At 38.4% G+C, this 19,733-nt stretch overlaps 2 protein-coding genes across 2 annotated transcripts; one reads left to right on the top strand and one right to left on the bottom strand.

Annotated features, from left to right (window-relative positions):
- Nucleotides 1–3,945: 3,945 nt before the first annotated feature.
- Nucleotides 3,946–11,392, bottom strand: LOC124391649 (serine/threonine-protein kinase NIM1). The gene is made up of 4 exons (XM_046858349.1): nucleotides 11,259–11,392; nucleotides 7,059–7,352; nucleotides 6,437–6,705; nucleotides 3,946–5,520 (listed from the first exon to the last, which is right to left on the bottom strand). The coding sequence occupies exons 1-4, from the start codon at nucleotides 11,278–11,280 to the stop codon at nucleotides 4,780–4,782; spliced, it is 1,326 nt and encodes a 441-aa protein (XP_046714305.1). The 5' UTR covers nucleotides 11,281–11,392; the 3' UTR covers nucleotides 3,946–4,779.
- A 2,729-nt stretch (nucleotides 11,393–14,121) lies between these two features.
- pole4 (polymerase (DNA-directed), epsilon 4, accessory subunit) lies at nucleotides 14,122–17,223 on the top strand. Its single transcript, XM_046858350.1, has 4 exons — nucleotides 14,122–14,450; nucleotides 15,401–15,485; nucleotides 15,588–15,629; nucleotides 16,954–17,223. Exons 1-4 carry the CDS (start codon nucleotides 14,214–14,216, stop codon nucleotides 16,965–16,967), a joined length of 378 nt encoding a protein of 125 aa, XP_046714306.1. The 5' UTR covers nucleotides 14,122–14,213; the 3' UTR covers nucleotides 16,968–17,223.
- Nucleotides 17,224–19,733: the final 2,510 nt, after the last annotated feature.

The following is a 19,733-nucleotide window of genomic DNA, read 5'->3' as shown; positions in this document are numbered from 1 at the left end:
CATGACTTACACCAAAGGACCTCAGTCGCCTTAACAAATGAATACGACTTTGACCTTTCTTATAAACATGCATCGTGTTGTCAGACCAATTGAGCTTATTATTCAAATATACACCCAAATACTTGTATGTTTTTACAATCTCAACTTCTGACTCTCTTATTTTTACTGGTACCACTTGCTGAGGAAAACTACTAAAATCAACTACAACTTCCTTTGTCTTACTTGCATTTAACCTAAGACCATTTTCTCACACCAGTCCACAAAACTCTTTAGTAGCTCCCTATATTCACTCTCATCATAGTCCGTTATACAGCCAACAATTGCAGAGTCGTCAGAAAATTTCTGAAGGTGACATGATTTGGAATTGTACTGAAAATCTGATGTATAAAAAGTAAACAAAAATGGAGCTAAAACCGTTCCTTGAGGGACTCCAGTGCTGCACCTCACTACTTGAGAGACACAGTCCTGCATCCTCACATACTGTGGTCTATTTGAAAGATAGTCAATTATCCAATTTACCATACCATGATGTACTCCAGCATTTTCCATCTTACTTTGCAATAGTGAGGGCTGAATAGTATTAAATGCACTAGAGAAGTCAAAGAAAGTAATCCTGACAGTACTGTCCGGGGTCTCTAAATGACTTAAAGATTTATGCAAGAGGTATATAAGTGCATCGTCAACCCCAACACCAGTTTTATAAGCAAACTGAAGTTTATCCACAGCACCACACAATACTGACTTTAAGTAATCTAGTACTAATCTCTCAAACACCTTCATTAACTGTGACGTTAAAGATATTGGTCTATAATGTGAGAACTCCTTGGGATTTATTAACTTGGGTACTGGTACTATGCATGATGTCTTCCATAAAACAGGTAATTTCTCCAAGCGCAGACTCAAATTAAAAAATATAAAAAAAACCCTACAAATCTGATCAGCACAGACTTTAAGGACTCTCTGATTAATGCCATCCAGACCTTGAGATTTATTTATCTTAATTCTCCTTAACCCATTTCTTACTTGTTCAACTGACATAGAAAAGCCAGGAATACACTCACAAATTGGAGAAATGGGAGAAATTGATGAGCTAATAGCTTGGGATAGAAAGATTGGAGATCTTTGTGGTAAACTACTTTGCGGGAGATGTTCAAGATCATCATTAGACCCAGCATCAAATCTATCCACCTGGGACAATATACCTTCTTACTTTATTTTCATGTCCAGACATCATATTTAGATCTTTCCAAACCCCTCTCACATTCTTTTGTTGTAGTTTCTGTTCCATTTTTAACTTATAACTCTCTTTCCCCTCTCTAACCTTAACTTTCAATAACCTCTGTACTCTCTTTTGCTCATCCTTATCACCCACTAGAAAGGCCCTCTTTTTCTCGTTTAATAATACTTTTAACTCAGAGGTAACCCAAGGCTTATTGTTTGAATAACATTTAATCTTTTTAGTAGGTAATGTGTTTTCAACACAGAAGTTAATATAGTCTGTAATACATTCAGTTAGACTATCAATGTCCTCCTCATGTGATTTGCACAGAACCTCCCAATCAGTTGTTTCAAAACAGTCCATTAATGCTTCATAAGATGAATCAGACCATTTCTGAACTGTTCTTATTACTGGCGGTTGCTTCCTCACAACCGGCACATAAACAGACCTAATGTAAACAAGGTTATGATCCGATCGTCCCAATGGAGGAAGCGGTGAGGATTTATAGGCTTCTTTCACATTTGCATAAAACAAGTCCAATATTTTATTGTCTCTCGTATCAATTCAATTCAATTCAATTCATTTTTATTTGTATAGCGCTTTTAACAATGAACATTGTCTCAAAGCAGCTTTACACAGATAATGTGGTGATTAAACATAAATATGTTCTTTGTAAGTATGTTTGTCCCTGATGAGCAACTGTGGCAAGGAAAAACTCCTCGAGATGGCATAAGGAAGAAACCTTGAGAGGAACCAGACTCAAGAGGGAACCCATTCTCATCTGGGTTGCACCAAATGTCCATTTGAAGCAGATATACAATGTTGTGGGGTACAGTGATGATGATCAGAAGCAAACTGCACTCCCGAGTCAGTGCAGCAGACCGCCGACACCAACTACAGTCCAATCCGTCCTCAAAGCACCCGTTCTACTCCGGAATTAAGAGACCATCCCGAGCTGCACAGAAGTGTGAAGATCCAAGGAGGGGAGAGGGGCAGGAACACTGGTCACTGGAGCCTCAGGAGCATGTTTAACTCAACCGAAAGAGAGAGAGAGAGAGAGAGAGAGAGGTGACGGGAAGAGAAGGATATGGATTATTAAGTGTAACTATTGGTGTACGAAAGTTAATGTCACTGTGCAGTTTGGACTCCGGCAAGACTCGCTATGGCAGCATAACTAAAAGGGAGAACCAGAAGGTAACACAGACATGAGGGATCTCTGGGATAAGAGACGACCCACCACACCACCGTCAACAAACCTGAGCCTTGCTTATCACAGTCCACATACTGGGTAAACGTGGGGAGAATATTTTGTAGAGATGCTTTGTTAAAATCACCAGAGATAGTAATCAATGATTGAGGATATTTTAGCTGCATCCTGGCTGTAACAGTATTAATATGTTCACAAGCATTCGTCACATTGGCCGAAGGAGGGATATACACCGTTATTGCTATCACGTAAGAAAATTCTCTTGGCAAGTAATACGGCAATACAGTTACATTACTGTAAGCAGATGTGAAACAACACCTGCATGCACCAGTAGCTTGACTGCAAATGAGAATAGAAGGTTTGTTACAGAAGCCTGCAGAAGTGACTCTTGTTCTGTGGTGTTTGCAGATGAGATTTCTGCATGAACCATGTACTCAAGCTACCATGCACCTGGAGAAAACCAAAACATGTTTCCATGATTTACCAGTGAATGGTCAAGTTTCCTCCCTTAAACAGAGCATTGAAATATGTTTTGGCTATTTACAGTACTAACGACTTCTAATCAGATGGGGTTAAAAGTTAATGCCTTGGTGTATTGGTCCCTTCACAGTCATCCAATGTGTTCATCTTTTTTAAAAGTCTCATTCATGCTACGGTTAAAAAATGTCTTTGGTAGTGTGGCGGCTTCTACGGCCTGGTCCGCTGGAGTTTCACTCCAATTTTGGATCTCGTCATATGGCTTGACCAACAGCCCAAAACAGCTTATCCATTCACTGTTTGACAGGATAAACTCTGTTAGTAAATTTGATGGCTTTTGGTTCCACTGAGTGTGGCCCAGCCGCAGACTATACATAAGAGCTTTGTGTATATAATTTAACAGGACACTGAGGACTGTAATAGTTCCACTTTCCACCAGAGGGCGCAAACTTCTACTTAGCGCCCATAATTAATCACGTGCACCTTTCCCCTCTGCCCAGACACGTGTACAGACGTTCTCTTCTGTACTAATTCAAGTACAAAAGTCTTGACATTTATTATAGTTTCCCCAGTTTTACTTTCATTTTGTTCATGTCCTGGTACAGTCTCTGGTCAATAATCAACAATATTTTAAAATGTTTCTGCTTAGTTTACAACTGGTACAAGAAAGTAATGTTTTTGCAAACAACAATGTATTACATCTGTTACATAAAAGCTTTTAACTCGTTCTGCCTTTTTAAAGAATGTTTGTAAATCTCATGCAGATTCACAGAAAGGAATCATTGGGGTCAATAGACTGGTAAAGTTTTAATAGAATGTGTTTAGCTTTTTGTAAAAGACGGCAATCCAAAGCAATCCTTTAAAACCTGAATGGCTGGTAGAACCAATAACTGTGTGTGTGTGTGTGTGTGTGTGTGTGTGTGTGTGTGTGTACTTAAAACTCACCAAACTTAATATTGCATTAGACAAAATTGTGATACAAAATCACTTATTTTTATACATTCATACATCAGACATTTACCTGAAATGTGAGCAGACATGATTTTTTGTAAACAATTATGACTTTTATTAAAATTCTAGAAAAAATTCTATAGATATTTTAAAATATATATTTTCTAAGTCCAGGGTAGATATAGGTAGAAATTCTATAGCTATTTAAAAATATATATTTTCTAAGTCCAGGGTAGATATAGTTGTAGCTGCAACCAAACCAAAATGTAATAATAAATATATATATACACTGGAATCACTGTCTGGTTTAATAGAATTCTAAGACAAGTAAATATCAGTTTGGTACTGACTTTTACAGTCACTGGATTGTGTAGTGGAGAAAATTCAAAAAGAAATAAATTATAAGAAGTTAAAAGTGGGTTATTAGTTATTGTGTGAAACATGCAGCAGTTCACTGTATTTAAGCAGAATACATTACATTTTTACAAACTCTTTGTTGTTGGTTTATAAAAAAAACCCACAAAGACTATTAAATGTTCTATATTTCTATGACGTCTTATGAGCAGAGCTGATTTACACTACACAATGCCTTAAAAACGATTTAATTGTGTAAACACAGCACTGTGATATCGACCTGTTTAATAGTGTATGTTTGCATAATATTGAAGGTAAATTATAGGTCATGTTAAATCATGTCATATTTCTATGGGAAATATCAAACATGTAATAAAAATGTCTACTTAGCATAAAATCTAAGTCTAGCATATTTGCATAAAAGCGTATAAGTGTGAGAAAAGCACTTCTTTAACATTTCTCTGTAATACATTAACCCATACTGGCCTGTTCTTTAAATGTGTACATATGGAATATGATTTAGCTCAAATTTAGCACCTTAGTAGTGGCTTTCGTCTGGTGCAACTATTGTTTACAGCACAGTACAGACAGTGGAGGGCTCATATTTGCTGCTCCATTGCTTCCTGTCACATAAATCTTCAGGGCGCAGTGCTGAATATCCCACAGCCTCCACCAATCTTCTTTTCTGAATGCCATGCAGTAAAATACGATATGTTCCTGTGATGGGACTGTACAAATCTACACAGGAGTTATTCTGCAGGTGCATGCTGCTAATTCCTAAGTCCATCAGTGCAAACTTGACTTCTTCCTCCTCTGCACACAGGCCCTGGGAGGAATCCACCAGGTGACTGGGTGTCAGGTTGAGGAAAGGAAAAGGCTTTGGGTAGTCGATGCCACTCATCCAGGAACAGGTCATGATCTGGGTAATGCTGCTGCGGTCTGGAGGAACAGGTCTTAGCATGCCTTTAATGATCTGCTGGCAGGAATCAGGTATATACTGTGGGATGGTGTAGACACCCTGCAGGATGCAGCGCTTTAGACGGCCCAGGTTTTCAGCATTGAATGGCATGGTGGCAGTCACCATGAAGTACAGCAAAACACCCAGTGCCCAGATGTCCACATAACGGCCCACATAGCCTTTCTCCTTAAAGAGCTCCGGTGCAGCGTAAGGAGGAGAACCACAAAACGTGGTCAGAATGTCAGCTGAACCACTTACAGTACTGAAACCAAAATCACCTATCTTGATGCAGTAGCTGGTGGTATAGAAGATATTTTCAGCCTTTAGGTCACGATGAACGATATTGCTTTCATGCTAAAAATGGTTGAAAAAAAAGAAATTAGTTCCTTTGATTGTGTTGTCTAATGCTTCACTTACACAAGCAATGTTACAAGAACATTCATAACAGCTGACGTAACCCCTCATAAAAAGGAGACTTTCTGGGCTGGAGCTTGTTCGAAAAACATGACAATGATCTTATACACACCTCGAATCATTATAGGGTCGTGTATTTGTTGTATGTTTGTCTAAAAACTTCACAAGCAGAAATATCATCATCATCATCATCATCATCTCAAAAGAAGCCCACTGATTTAAAGGTCAACCTGAGAGTGTCGTCTCACAGCCATATGTTAATTAAAACACTGCTTTAATTAAGTCTACTTTCATCAAATATTCATGCATGCTAAAATCAGGTCTTATGAAGGATTATGTCATATAGCAGTTATTAGCATTGTTGATTAAATGATAATACAATTACAATTATTTTTTTTAGTGTATAATTTATTTGATATGGCTAAGGGAAAGACTTGAAAGGCATCACTATTACAATACTGTAAACTTGTCACGCAGTTTTTGCCTCAGCAACACGAATGCAGTCTGAATTATTATTTTCTAAGGATTTGCCCCAGCCGTTTTCAGTCACATGAGCAAAAAGGGAAAGAAATTTTGTGTCACAGACGTGTGACACTTTAAAACGCTCGGCACGGTCTGGGGAATCTCCGGCGGAGTACCATATCGACGCTTGGAGGAAACATGCAACAAACGCGAAACAACAAAACTCCGGCAACACGGCCGTGTGACACGTCTTAACAAGCACCAATCACATTTTCTTCAGGAAATGTCACATTCTAGTTTTATATTGTAACTTCTACTTAGAAGTCTAAAGTCTACACTGACAACATGAACTCATTCCCAGGTCAGCTGTTATGTGGGAACCACACTTTCTCACCATGTATTTAACAGCAGAAATAATCTGTGCAAAGATGAGCTTGCTCTCCAGGTCTGACAGACGTCCCCTTGTGCTGATGCGTGAAAAAAGGTCTCCACCGCTGCCATACTCCATAATCAAGTACAGTTGTTTACTTGTTTCTACCACCTCATAAAGACGCACAATGTTTGGATGGGACAATCTTTCCAGACAAGAGATTTCAGAAGCAAATAACGTTTGTGTCTTCTTGTCCAATCGTCTTTTATTAAGAGTTTTGACTGCCACGCGCTCTGCCAGAGAGAGAAACAGCAGACAACACATTAAAATGTAGAGGTGAAGCCTTATATAAAAATGCTGTGGAATAGTAATACACAGGCTGCTACAGGTGTTATGGAATTGTCAAAATAATCAAATGTAGCAGGCATTTTAATACCAGTGCTTAATTTCCATCTAGATCCATCAAGTTCTTCTTTGTATTTACATTTTACATTTCATTTCATAATGTACATCGTGTGTTCACTACTGCTGAGTTGTTAAGTTTTGGAGAAACGGATTAGAATACACTGCGCTACAATACACATATACTGTAATCCCTGATTTATTGTTAATAACAAAAACCGGATGAATTTAAAAGTTTCATTACCTTTAGTTAAAGAATGAACACCAAGTCTGACTTGTGAAAAATTGCCAGTGCCAATTTCCCCTCTGAGCTCGTAAAAAGCGATCCTTTTGCCCAGAATAATGTCACTGATGACTGTTTCATTGTGGGACATTTCATACACAACCCTCTCAAATACTGTCTGCTTCATTTGTTGCTCAGTTGTTATAGTTGGTGCTCTGGATCCCAGCAGCGGAGGTCTGGTGGGTTTGATCAGAGTTTGTTTTTTGTTTTTTTTATCATCATATCGCTTTGTAGTTGCCTTTTGGTATTTATAACCTGCGTAAAAATCAGAAGAACAGGAAAAAAAAAATCAGTGGCCAAATTTATTAATCTTTTATCTCTATAAAACAACAAAAATAATGAGCATAATAAAAAATTTAAATATACAGTTAATCCTGCAATAATATTAAATCATAGATTAGCACATACAGTATCTCACAAAAGTAAGTGCACCCCTCCCATTTCAGCAACCATTGTAGTATCTCTGAAGGGACAGTACTATAGTACAGATTTACTGTCCTCTGAAAATAACAACATACAGCCGTTATTGTCTAAATAACTGGCAACAAAGGTGAGTAAGGTCAAGATAAAGTTTATTACTATAGCACTTTTCACAATAGACATTGTCTCAAAGCAGCTTTACAGAACGTAAGAATTATAGAACAAAAAAATTTAATATGTGAATTATGTGTATCAATCCCGGGGCGACTGTGGCAAAAAAAAAAAAAACTCCCTTAGATGGTATGAGGAAGAAACTTTGAGGAAAAAACAGACTACACCCAAGTGAACATGTCAAATATGGGTCCAAAGTGTAAATAATGTGGCATAGAATTCACCAGAGCCTGACAGGTTGTTGCTGGGATCCTCTTCGACTCCTCCATAATGGCATCACGGAGCTGCTGGAAGTTACACAGATGGTGCTTCTCCACCTTCCGCTTGAGGATCCCCCACATGTGCTCAATCGGGTTCAGGTCTGGAGACATCACCTTTACCTTCACCTTCAGCAAGGCAGTTAGCGGTGTGTTTGGGGTCGTTATTATGTTAAAAACTGCCGTTCGGCCCAGTTTCTGAAGGGAGGGCATCATGTTTCAGTCAATGAACCGCAGCTCCCCAGTACGAGCAGCACTCATGCAGCTCCAGACCATGATGCAACCACCACCATGCTAGACTTTAGGCAAGACACAATTTTCTTGGTTCCACAAGACATGGTTCGAGTCATTAAAGCAAACCGTTTGTGGGTTTTCAGCTTAAGAAGAGGCTTCCTTCTGGGACAACGGCACCCACACAACTGCAATCTCAAAAGCAATGCTGCAGCACTCATGCATCTGGTTTTTTGATGCAGCTTCTGCACCTGATGCACCTGATGCACGAGGACTTAACTTTTTTGATGGACCCTCGTGAGGTCTGTTCTGAGTGGAATCCGTCTCAGAAAACCTCTGTATGACCCTGACCACTGTACTGACCACTCAGTTTCAGAATGTTACTGATCTTCTTATCACCTTTGCATCTTAGGTGAGAGCAACAATTATAATTCTCAAATCCTCAGAGACTCTTTACCATGAGGTGCATGTAGAACATCCAGTGATCAGTATGAGAGAATGAAATTTAAAGCACCAAATTATAACTGCTCTAATACAAGATACACAAATTTGTATGGTTCTGACAAGCAAACAAAAACATAAACATGATGAATAGCACATGTTTACACCACATACAGCTGTTATCACTCAGGGTAGACTCACTTTTTTGCCTGTTATTTAGACAATAATGGCTGTATTTTTCAGAGGACAGTCAATCTGTACTGATAATATGTACTGACTCTTACAAATACCTGGGTGTTCACCTAAACAACAAACTGGACTGGACAGACAACACTGAGGCAATCTACAAGAAAGGGCAGAGCAGACTCTTTCTGCTGAGGAGACTAAGGTCTTTTGGAGTACAGGGAGAGCTACTGAAGACCTTTTTTGACTCTGTGGTGGCCTCAGCCATATTCTATGGAGTGGTCTGCTGGGGCAGCAGCATATCTACTGCAGACAGGAAGAGACTAGACAAGCTGATCAGGAAGGCCAGCTCTGTCCTGGGGATTCCCCTGGACACTGTACAGGAGGTGGGAGAAAGGAGGATGGTAACAAAACTATCATCATTGCTGGAGAACGCCTCCCACCCCCTGTATGAAACCGTTACATCGCTGAGCAGCTCTTTTAGTAACAGACTAATACATCCCAAGTGTCTGAAGGAGCGATACAGAAGGTCTTTTCTCCCTGCTGCTATTAGACTATACAACCAAAGCTGTTCCCAGTAAAACCAGTCACCAACATACAACACTGCTATTACTTTTTAAGATGTGCAATAACTTTATCTGTGTGAAATATTATTAAACAAATCAGGTACAATATTATGTGCAATATTACCCGCAATTTACGTGCAATACTACCTCAAAACATGACTTAAAAAGCGTACTTTTGTTTTTTTTTCCTATTTGTATTATTACATTGTACTGTATATATACTGGTATTGTAGTATATGTATATTATTTTTTAGATATTTGCATTTATTTTTATTTCTTTGTTGTTATTATTATTATTATTATTATTATTGTTATTATTATTTATTTTTATTTATTTTTTTATTTTTTGTATATTCTTCTTTTTTTATATATATTTGCATCTATTTTTATTTCTTTGTCTTGCTGCTGTAACATAGAAATTTCCCCACTGTGGGACGAATAAAGGTTTATCTTATCTTATCTTATCTTATCTTATACAAGCTGCACATTGACTAACATATATCCCAGTTTCATTTCTATAGTTTGTCCCTTGAGAAGAAATACTCAAATGGTTGCTAAAATGTGAGGGGTGTACTAACTTTTGTGATATACTGTATGCTAGCAATGTATGTTAGCAAATTATGGATCAAAGGTTGGTAAGAACATCACAGACAAAAGTGATGAGATGTGCTTAAACTCCTATTCATATCTGATGATCCTGCTTAAGTGTGTCTGATGTACAGGTGCATGCTAATGATTTGTCTGAGCAGTGTATCTGTCCATAGGATAAAATCCTTCAAACATTTCAGAAGTTCCAGGTCTTTGTACACATTAAGATCCAGAAGTTAGGAGCTGAATATTTAATTTAGTGGTCAATGCAACGTTTTAAAACTTTAATGCAGTGTGTTTATAGTGTGATGATATCTATGAATGATCTATATTTGTTGAAATGTGTAAATTGGTTATTATAAAACAACTGCACTTTTCACAACACAAGTCTTCGGTCTGTAGCGTATTAGTTTGAAAAGGTTTCAGAGGATAACAGAATGAATGCTGTGCATGCACATCATCTGAGTGATTTATTACAGACAGTCTGGGTCAAAACGGATGACCGTGACCATGTCGATGTAGCAGACGCCACATGTTAAATCTCCCAGACAAATACACAGCAAGGTCAGGACAGACTAGCAAAGCAAACTTAACCCTAACCCTTCACATATTAAAAAAAAAATGATGATGAAACATATTTAGAAAGAGAATGAATTTTCGAGGAAATTAAGATTTTTCGACTAAAAAGTACAATCTTTAATTCTAATAAAAATCAAACACTTTTTTCCATAATTAAAGTTGCATTTAAAGTGGTGTAAAGGGTTTATTTTAATAGTTCATTGTTCCATTCTTTCCACTTTAATCCCTTTATCTTTCAGTATGGACAGATTAAAGCAGTAGCACTGAGAGGGAAATGATGCTGTAACAGTGGCAGATTAGAGGGTAGAGTCACACGCTAAGGGACAACTTTATTTCTAAAAATAAAGCTCAGCAAATCCATTACGTTTATATTTTGATGCTTCACATTTATTTTTCTTCATACAAACAATATTTTATTTAAAGAACAAACAATCTATAAGGTTTGAAATGAGATTTTGTGTTCCGTTTCATTATTATTTAAAATGTAGGATTAGAAAAAGAAAATAAACAGAGGCCTTAAATGTGATTAGTAATTTAAAATAAATGTATTGATGTCCAAAATCTATTTCAGAACAAAAAAAATAACATATTGAAAATATAAACTATACAATGTATGTAAGAATAATATTTAAATAAATGTAAAAACATACAGAAATTTACCCACATTGAGTATTTATGGTGTATTGTTAATTGTGCTATAAAGCAGGAATGGGTTTATTACTTACCTGGTAGCTGTGGATCCTTCATCTTAGTGTCTGCAGCAGAGAATCGTCTATACTGAGAAAGGAAACACTGTCTCTAAACCTCGGCAGATCATTAAGGGTTAATCCGATTAGGAGACCGTATTAATATCTGAGCTGTTGCTGCCTGTGAAAACACCACAGACATGCCTTACCCATGTGCTGCTTTAACACCTCAACTGTCTCAGAGAAAGAAATAGATTTATTAAAATAAAATAACAGACATACAGTAAGGAAAATAAGTATTTGAACACTATTTTGCAAGTTCTCCCACTTAGAAATCATGGAGGGGTCTGAAATTGTCATCGTAGGTGCATGTCCACTGTGAGAGACATAATCTAAAAAAAAAAATCCAGAAATCACAATGTATGATTTTTAAACTATTTATTTGTATGATACAGCTGCAAATAAGTATTTGAACACCTGTCTATCAGCTAGAATTCTGACCCTCAAAGACCTGTTAGTCTGCCTTTAAAATGTCCACCTCCACTACATTTATTATCCTAAATTAGATGCACCTGTTTGAGGTAGTTAGCTGCATAAAGACACCTGTCCACCGCATACAATCAGTAAGAATCCAACCTACTAACATGGCCAAGACCAAAGAGCTGTCCAAAGACACTAGAGGCAAAATTGTACACCTCCACAAGGCTGGAAAGGGCTACGGGGAAATTGCCAAGCAGCTTGGTGAAAAAAGGTCCACTGTTGGAGCAATCATTAGAAAATGGAAGAAGCTAAACATGACTGTCAATCTCCCTCGGACTGGGGCTCCATGCAAGATCTCACCTCATAGGGTCTCAATGATCCTAAGGAAGGTGAGAAATCAGCCCAGAACCACACGGGAGGAGCCGGTCCATGACCTGAAAAGAGCTGGGACCACCGTTTCCAAGGTTACTGTTGGTAATACACCAAGACGTCATGGTTTGAAATCATGCATGGCACGGAAGGTTCCCCTGCTTAAACCAGCACATGTCCAGGCACGTCTTAAGTTTGCCAGTGACCATCTGGATGATCCAGAGGAGTCATGGGAGAAAGTCATGTGGTCAGATGAGACCAAAATAGAACTTTTGGGTCATAATTCCACTAAACGTGTTTGGAGGAAGAAGAATGATGAGTACCATCCCAAGAACACCATCCCTACTGTGAAGCATGGGGGTGGTAGCATCATGCTTTAGGGGTGTTTTTCTGCACATGGGACAGGGCGACTGGACTGTAGAAGATGAAGATGACCGGGGCCATGTATTGCGAGATTTTGGGGAACAACCTCCGTCCCTCGGTTAGAGCATTGAAGATGGGATGAGCCTGGGTCTTTCAACATGACAATGACCCGAAGCACACATCCAGGATAACCAAGGAGTGGCTCTGTAAGAAGCATATCAAGGTTCTGGCGTGGCCTAGCCAGTCTCCAGACCTAAACCCAATAGAGAATCTTTGGAGGGAGCTCAAACTCCGTGTTTCTCAGCGACAGGCCAGAAACCTGACTGATCTAGAGAAGATCTGTGTGGAGGAGTGGGCCAAAATCCCCCCTGCAGTGGAAGGTTCGGGTGCTGGGAGCGGTCAAAATACATGTAAAGACGCTTCAGAAAGGCGTTTCCGTTATAAAAAGACTCAGTCTTTTGCTTTTTTTTAATCATGTTTCATATTCAAACACTCATAAAACATTTTTCTTTATAGGTTTGCTCAATCTTTCAAATAATTCTCATTTAGACTCTCCCTGACTATTATTCCTTTAAATTTCGACTCATTTTACTGTACAGTTTTTAAGAAAAGTAAAGCCAATATCACTCTATACATCAGTGCATTTTTATCATGTTCCATATTCAAACTCTCATAAAACATTTTTCTTTATAGGGTTGTTTAATGATTTAAATTATTCTTATTTATGGTGTCCCTGTCTATTATTCTGCAAAATTTCAAGTAATTTTACTGTACAGTTTTTGAGAAAAAGTAAAGGGAAAATCACTCCAAGCATCACTGCATTTTCAATCATCTTCCATTATCAAACACTCAAAAAACAATTTTCTTTATAGGTTTGCTCAATTTTTTTAATTTTTCATATTTAGAGTCTCCCTGTCTATTATAGTCTTACATTTCAAGTGATTTTACTCCAGAGGTTTTGAGAAAAGTGAAGGCAAATTCACTCCAAACCTCAGTGCATTTTCAATCATGTTCCACATTCACACTAAAGACAGAAACAGACAAAGAGTGAGACAATCTAAATAAGAAAAATTTGAAAGATTGAGCAAACCTATAAAGAAAAATGTTTTATGAGTGTTTGAATATGAAACGATTGAAAATGCACTGAATCTCGTTTATAACGGAAACGCCTTTCTGAAGCGTCTTCACGTATATTTTGACCGCTCCCAGCACCCGTACCGTAAGTGCACGAGTAGACGCGCAACACTAAACAAAGTGCGGCTGCTTAACCGCAGTCATTAATGCCCTTTCATGCGTTATGATCTACACAAACACAAAACTGACAAACACAGAGTCATTTTTAAACACTATTTTATTAAAGTCAGAGCAGCACAAACTGAATATATCACAAGGATTTCTGAAATAAAGAACAAAACAAGCTGAATAATAAATTCACAATCAAAAACTAAAGTGGCTTCTGCTGTTGTGTTGAGCTCTTAAACATGTTCCTTTCACAGCTGAAGTATGAAAACTATCAACAATGTAGAACAGAACAGCGGGTTAGCGTTACCGGTTACTAGTACTGCCCAACACTGGAAATAAGCATATCAAATAAAATACTGTACAATAAAATACTCTTCTAATAGGGGACAAATTTGCGTAAAGTGTGGCGTCACTGCACCGCCCCGCCCTTCCCCTCTGTAGCGTGATTTGATGGAAGAGAAGTAGCGCGCTTTCAAACCGCGTGTTTCCGGTGTGTGTGTGTGTGTGTGTGTGTGTGTTCGTGTTCAGCTCTCGGTGGAAATGGCTACAGGAGTAGGGGCGAGTGTTTCCTCCTCAGAGCCGGAGTTTGAACGAACTGAAGGGGAAATGCGGGGGACTGATCCCGAGGAGGAGAACAGCGCACACACCGGCCCTGTCCCCGGCCCTCAACACCGCCTCGCTAAATTACCCCTGTCCCGCATTAAAGCCCTCATGAAGGCGGACCCGGACCTGAGCCTGGCCAGTCAGGAATCTGTGTTTATCATAGCTAAAGCCACGGTGAGTCCCGGAGCGCGTGTCTCTCCTTCACCGGGGACTGAGGAGCAGAAACACTGGTACAGTTACATTAGTTGGGATGATTTAAATAAAGATGATGTCAGAAGTCTCCGGCTAACTTTAGCCTTTAGCATCACAGTCTGTTGCTAGCACGCTAGCTTAGTGAAGTTTATCACGGGTTAGAATTTAGACTGTAATAATATTAGATAGCTACGCGATTAAGACTATTTTAGGATTGTTGTTGTTGTTATTATTATTTAGATAAAAATTGCGGCCGATGCTGACAATTCTTTTAAGGGTAAAGTATTTAGAGGGTCTCCAGGTGACATCACGAACTAGATAGTTTATAGGGCTGATGGTTATTAAAACTTTAGGAAGATTTTGTGAAGATATTTAGAATATAATATAATGTCTATGTTCAGTGAGCGCTGAGTGAGAAAAGGGAAACTTTAATAAACTTGTAGCATCTACCAATTCGAGTTCAAACACAAGCCACGTGATCTGTCTACTGATTTGTTGTCAAAAGTTGAATAGTAGCTGTGCCATGCGGTAGCTGTTCGAGAAGGATCTCAGACTGATGACTTGTGATAACTACGAATTCAGCTCAAATCTGATACCAACATTTCTGACTCATGCAGTGATCGTGACTGAATAAAGAAGTACAGGTGCAGTAACAGTAAATATTAGTTGTAAAGAAATCCAGGAGGTGAATTCCAGAAGATGTGTGATGGTGAGCGTCACTGAGGGGTTGTTGGAGAGACGGTACTTGGATCTGCTATGTGAACTAGGGTTCGGGTTCCAGTGGGCCGGTGTGATGCGGTTCTGTGTTGCTTTGTGTCCTGTGTTCGCCTCTCTACAGAAATGGAGGAAGTGCAGTGGCGTTCGCCAGGTGAGGTGACACGGGTATTTAATGTTAAGAATGAACTATATTCAGTTCTGTGTTCATCTTAAAGGAGCTGTTTGTGGAAATGATTGCCAAGGATGCACTTGTTTATGCACAGCAAGGAAAAAGGAAAACCCTGCAGAGGAAAGATCTGGGTACGTTACAGAATTGAATGATTATTGACAGTTTAATTGTGATCCGTGCCACCACTGTATTAGTCATCTGTGCCTTATTTCTTATTTATTTTTTAAATACAGACAATGCCATTGAAGCAGCAGATGAGTTTGCGTTTCTTGAGGGTAAGTGAACCAAATCAACCCCAGTGCCTTTAACGCCTCTGAATTCAGTTCTTGGGTATTTTAACTGAACATCAATTCTGGTGAAGGAAACTACAATTATATTAAAAAAATTGTGCTACAGTTAAATATTAAAACTCTGCACTGAAGATTATGATGATTGTGTGTAGATGGTGTTCCTTGTATTCATGCCATTAAGTATTACACACACTCTCAGAAAAGCATGTTAATAAATGTATACAAAAATATGCTGAAATAAACTGCTTTCTATAATAAGAGTTTTGATACAATACAGAAACAGCATTATTAGCGTCCCTAATAATTATTGGCACTTTTCATAAAAATGATCATTTATTACAGTATAAATAATCACAAGCAAAATTATTTGAAATGACTAAAACAGTGTAAACATTTGTTACACAAAACATTGGGGAAACATTACACGAGAGAATTTAAAATGACCCGAATGCACGCTTCTAATGAGTAGAAACAAATGTGACTTCAACAAATGTTTAATATCATGCAGTGAACTCAAACACTCCCAACAAATGTGTGTAAAAAAGCTGTTGGTTTCTAACTGCAGAATGATTCAGTTATTACACACATCATGCAGTTACATGAACATTTGTGGCATTTAGCAGACACCCTTGTCAACCGTTTTATGGTTTTATGCAGTGTACAGCTGCTTTATTATTGGCTAACTGAATAATGACGTGTAGGGATACAGGTAACTAATAGTGTTTGGAAAGCATATATTGGATGCTTTAGTTGAACCTGCAGTACATTTACATTGTAGCATCTGGAAACCTGTTTCCTCCCATCGCCTGTTCATTTCAGTCCTCCTCCTCAGATGTTTCTGACCGACTGTCATGGTAGAGGGAAGAGATTGACCTCAGTTTAGTAGCAACTAACACAGTATAATCCTAAGAAATCACACGTATCCCAGTGTACCATCAAAACACACCAAAGCAGGAAATAAATAGCACTGAGTACAAGTTTAATCTCTTTAATAGTCCAGTAATACTCATTAGCACTCGGGGGTTGCCCTTCATTTAAGGTACAAAGATGTCTGATAGCAGATGTCTGATCATAACAAGCCTGCTTTATTGAGAAACAAATTTCACCTGTGCACTTTACTCCTGATGACTAGTGACAGGAGAACATTTCTGAATGTATACCAAGTGTATTAAAATCCAAGGCCCTGAAGGCCAATCACCTATTAGAACATTTTCTATGTTCCAAATGGAATATTCTACATATAAATCTGGGGTAGAGATGACCGATTGGTAAGTTTGTAATATACGTCGTTTTTGTTTTGTTTTTTCAGGTACCTTGGACTAACTGTCACCTGCCTTCCTGTAATAAAACTGATATTTTGTTTATTTTTGTACAGTTTGGACTGGGAAACACTCTTTTCAGGACCAACGGGGTTGTTTGTCTTTTTTTTTTTTTTTTTTTTTTTTTTTATGAACATGTACAGTCTAGAATATATTGATAACTCTGTGAGGTTTCATCTGTGAAGTGTCAGTTTTATTTGTGAATATTACTGTGCCTTTGCAAAGTATTTTAATGTTGAAATAAAATCCTCTTATTATTACTGCTCTTCTTGTTGTGATAAATACACATAATTCACCTTCATTCTTAAATTCTGTAAAGCTGCTTTCAGACGATGTCCATTGTAAAAAAATGCTTTAGAAATAAACTCGACTTGTGTGTAGTGCATTTTAAAGGTGCCATAAAACTAGAAGCGAATGTATATAATTTACTTTTCTGTTAATGTTTGTGTTTCATGTTATTTTTTTATTGCTCAGTGTTGTAACAGAATTCAAAATTTTCTATTAGTTTTTGTATTTATTTCTACACAATAGTGTGTGAAACCTCCACACCCAGCATCCAATATGCAAATGCTTCATTCATCCACCCGTAATTCCTGCAGTGATCAGTCGGATCCTGTTCTAGTTCCTAATTCTGCTCCTCTGAGTGAGACTCATCAATCTGTCAGCCGCATCTCCTTTATGCAAAAACAAAACCTTGGAATATTGTGATTTTTATAGGCAAAACAAACAAAGGTTATTTATTGAAATGCTTGAATCGTGTCACTATGTGTGGGTTGTTCTGCGGAACAGCTGGATTTTTAGTACCCAAACTAGACAACATGGCGATGACTGCAAAAACGTGGTGTGTGAGATGTGGCCAATCCTGGTGGAATCGCATCGGAGAAGATATTAATATTCCATGAGGAATAACGTCTGCTTAGACCACTTCAGTGCATTTTTCTAAGAGTTCATCAATTGAAAAGAGCAGAAGTTTTTTTTTTTTTTATTGTAAAATATCTAGACAACATGTGACATGAGAGACTGACTGGTGGTCTGAACATTGATATTAAAACCCTTTCTAGCAGTTTTGTTCTGTTTCACCTGGGAAGTGAGAATCAACTTATCAGAAATATTCAATCAGTAAAAAAAGAAATAAAGTTTCAGTATAAAGAGTATCAGGACTCTTGGTAGATGATCTCTGTTAGTGAAACGTGAGATCAAGATAATATCACTAACACATTTTAATACTAAACTGTATAAAACTAAAACACGCTCTATAAAACAAGGAATGCTTATATCTTCTAACTTTGCTTTGAGCCTTTACTCACCACTGTGCAGTCTGAACATCACGAAAGAAGTGAGTGCTGAACACGGCCACCTCAAACCAGGCGTGAACTTTTTGTTTTTGGCCTCTGTCCCATTTCACATGGCAGCGTGTTTCCTCCCAGCTCACAGATGTGCTAAGGTCAGGGTGAATAAGGAATGTTTAGAGTGCACTAATCTGATGAATGTGTGTTCAGGTAACATTAGACCATGATCTAAACATCATCTACAATCAGTTAGCAGGTTTTGATGTAATAAACACTGTGACTTCACTGCAGTTGTCGTAGTTTTTGTAGTCCGTTTTTCTACATTCTTTCTAATGTGTCACTTTCAGCTGGATTTTTAGAGGCTTTCTTACTACATGGTTTGGTCTCTACAATGTTTCTTTGCACAATGTCCAAAGATCTCAAGGTTATCAAATACAATGTGGAAATGTGCATACCAGCTTGAATTCTTGGTATCCATCCCCTGTCCACACATACTTTTTTCAGGTTCCTCATACAGTTCGGATGACTCGCTTAAATGTTCATATTGAATTCTGATTTCATTCATTTGTCGTGTGTTTTCTGGAGTTTTCATCCATTTTTACTGCCATGCGGTAAAATAACCACCTTAAATCCCTTTATTATTAAAAGGCGAATTGGACCCTGGATCTGGGGGTGGTGGTTTGAGACTCCTGACCATACCAGGCTGCCACTTTTGGGTCCTTGAGCAAAGCTCCGGTTCCTGTGCACAGGTCATAGATGGCAGATGAAGTGTCTGAATTATCGGAGAAAATTAATCTGAAGAACTCATCACTGGCTTCCTCAGGCATGGCACCTGATCATCTCCTTACTGACATCTCTCCATGCATCTCCATGTATCACACTTTATATTTTTAAACTGTGGACAAATTATTCGATACCAAACACACGGAAAATGTTTTACAGGAAAATCACTGCATATCTGCTTTTAATTAACACAATTATCGGGGGGAAAAAAACACAGGGAGACTTCAGTTCTGTTCCTTCAGTTCTGTTCCTTCAGTGGTGCTCTTTCAGTGGTGTTCCTTCAGTGCTGTTCCTTCAGTGCTGTTCCTTCAGTGGTGCTCTTTCAGTGGTGTTCCTTTAGTGCTGTTCCTTCAGTGGTGCTCTTTCAGTGGTGTTCCTTCAGTGCTGTTCCTTCAGTGCTGCTCTTTCAGTGCTGCTCTTTCAGTGCTGTTCCTTTAGTTCTGTTCCTTCAGTGCTGCTCTTTCAGTGGTGTTCCTTTAGTGCTGTTCCTTTAGTTCTGTTCCTTCAGTGCTGCTCTTTCAGTGGTGTTCCTTCAGTGGTGCTCCTTCAGTGCTGCTCTTTCAGTGCTGTTCCTTCAGTGGTGTTCCCTGTTGTCTATTTTTCTTCTCATTGCGCCGTTTTCAGCACATCAACATGTTTCCTGTTATTGTGCTGCTTTTTCAATCCACTGGTGGATCATCTCCTCTCTCTCTCACACC

Source organism: Silurus meridionalis, chromosome 9, assembly GCF_014805685.1.
Source record: "Silurus meridionalis isolate SWU-2019-XX chromosome 9, ASM1480568v1, whole genome shotgun sequence".
Lineage (NCBI taxonomy): Eukaryota > Metazoa > Chordata > Actinopteri > Siluriformes > Siluridae > Silurus > Silurus meridionalis.
This window is presented reverse-complemented; position numbering and strand designations above follow the sequence as displayed.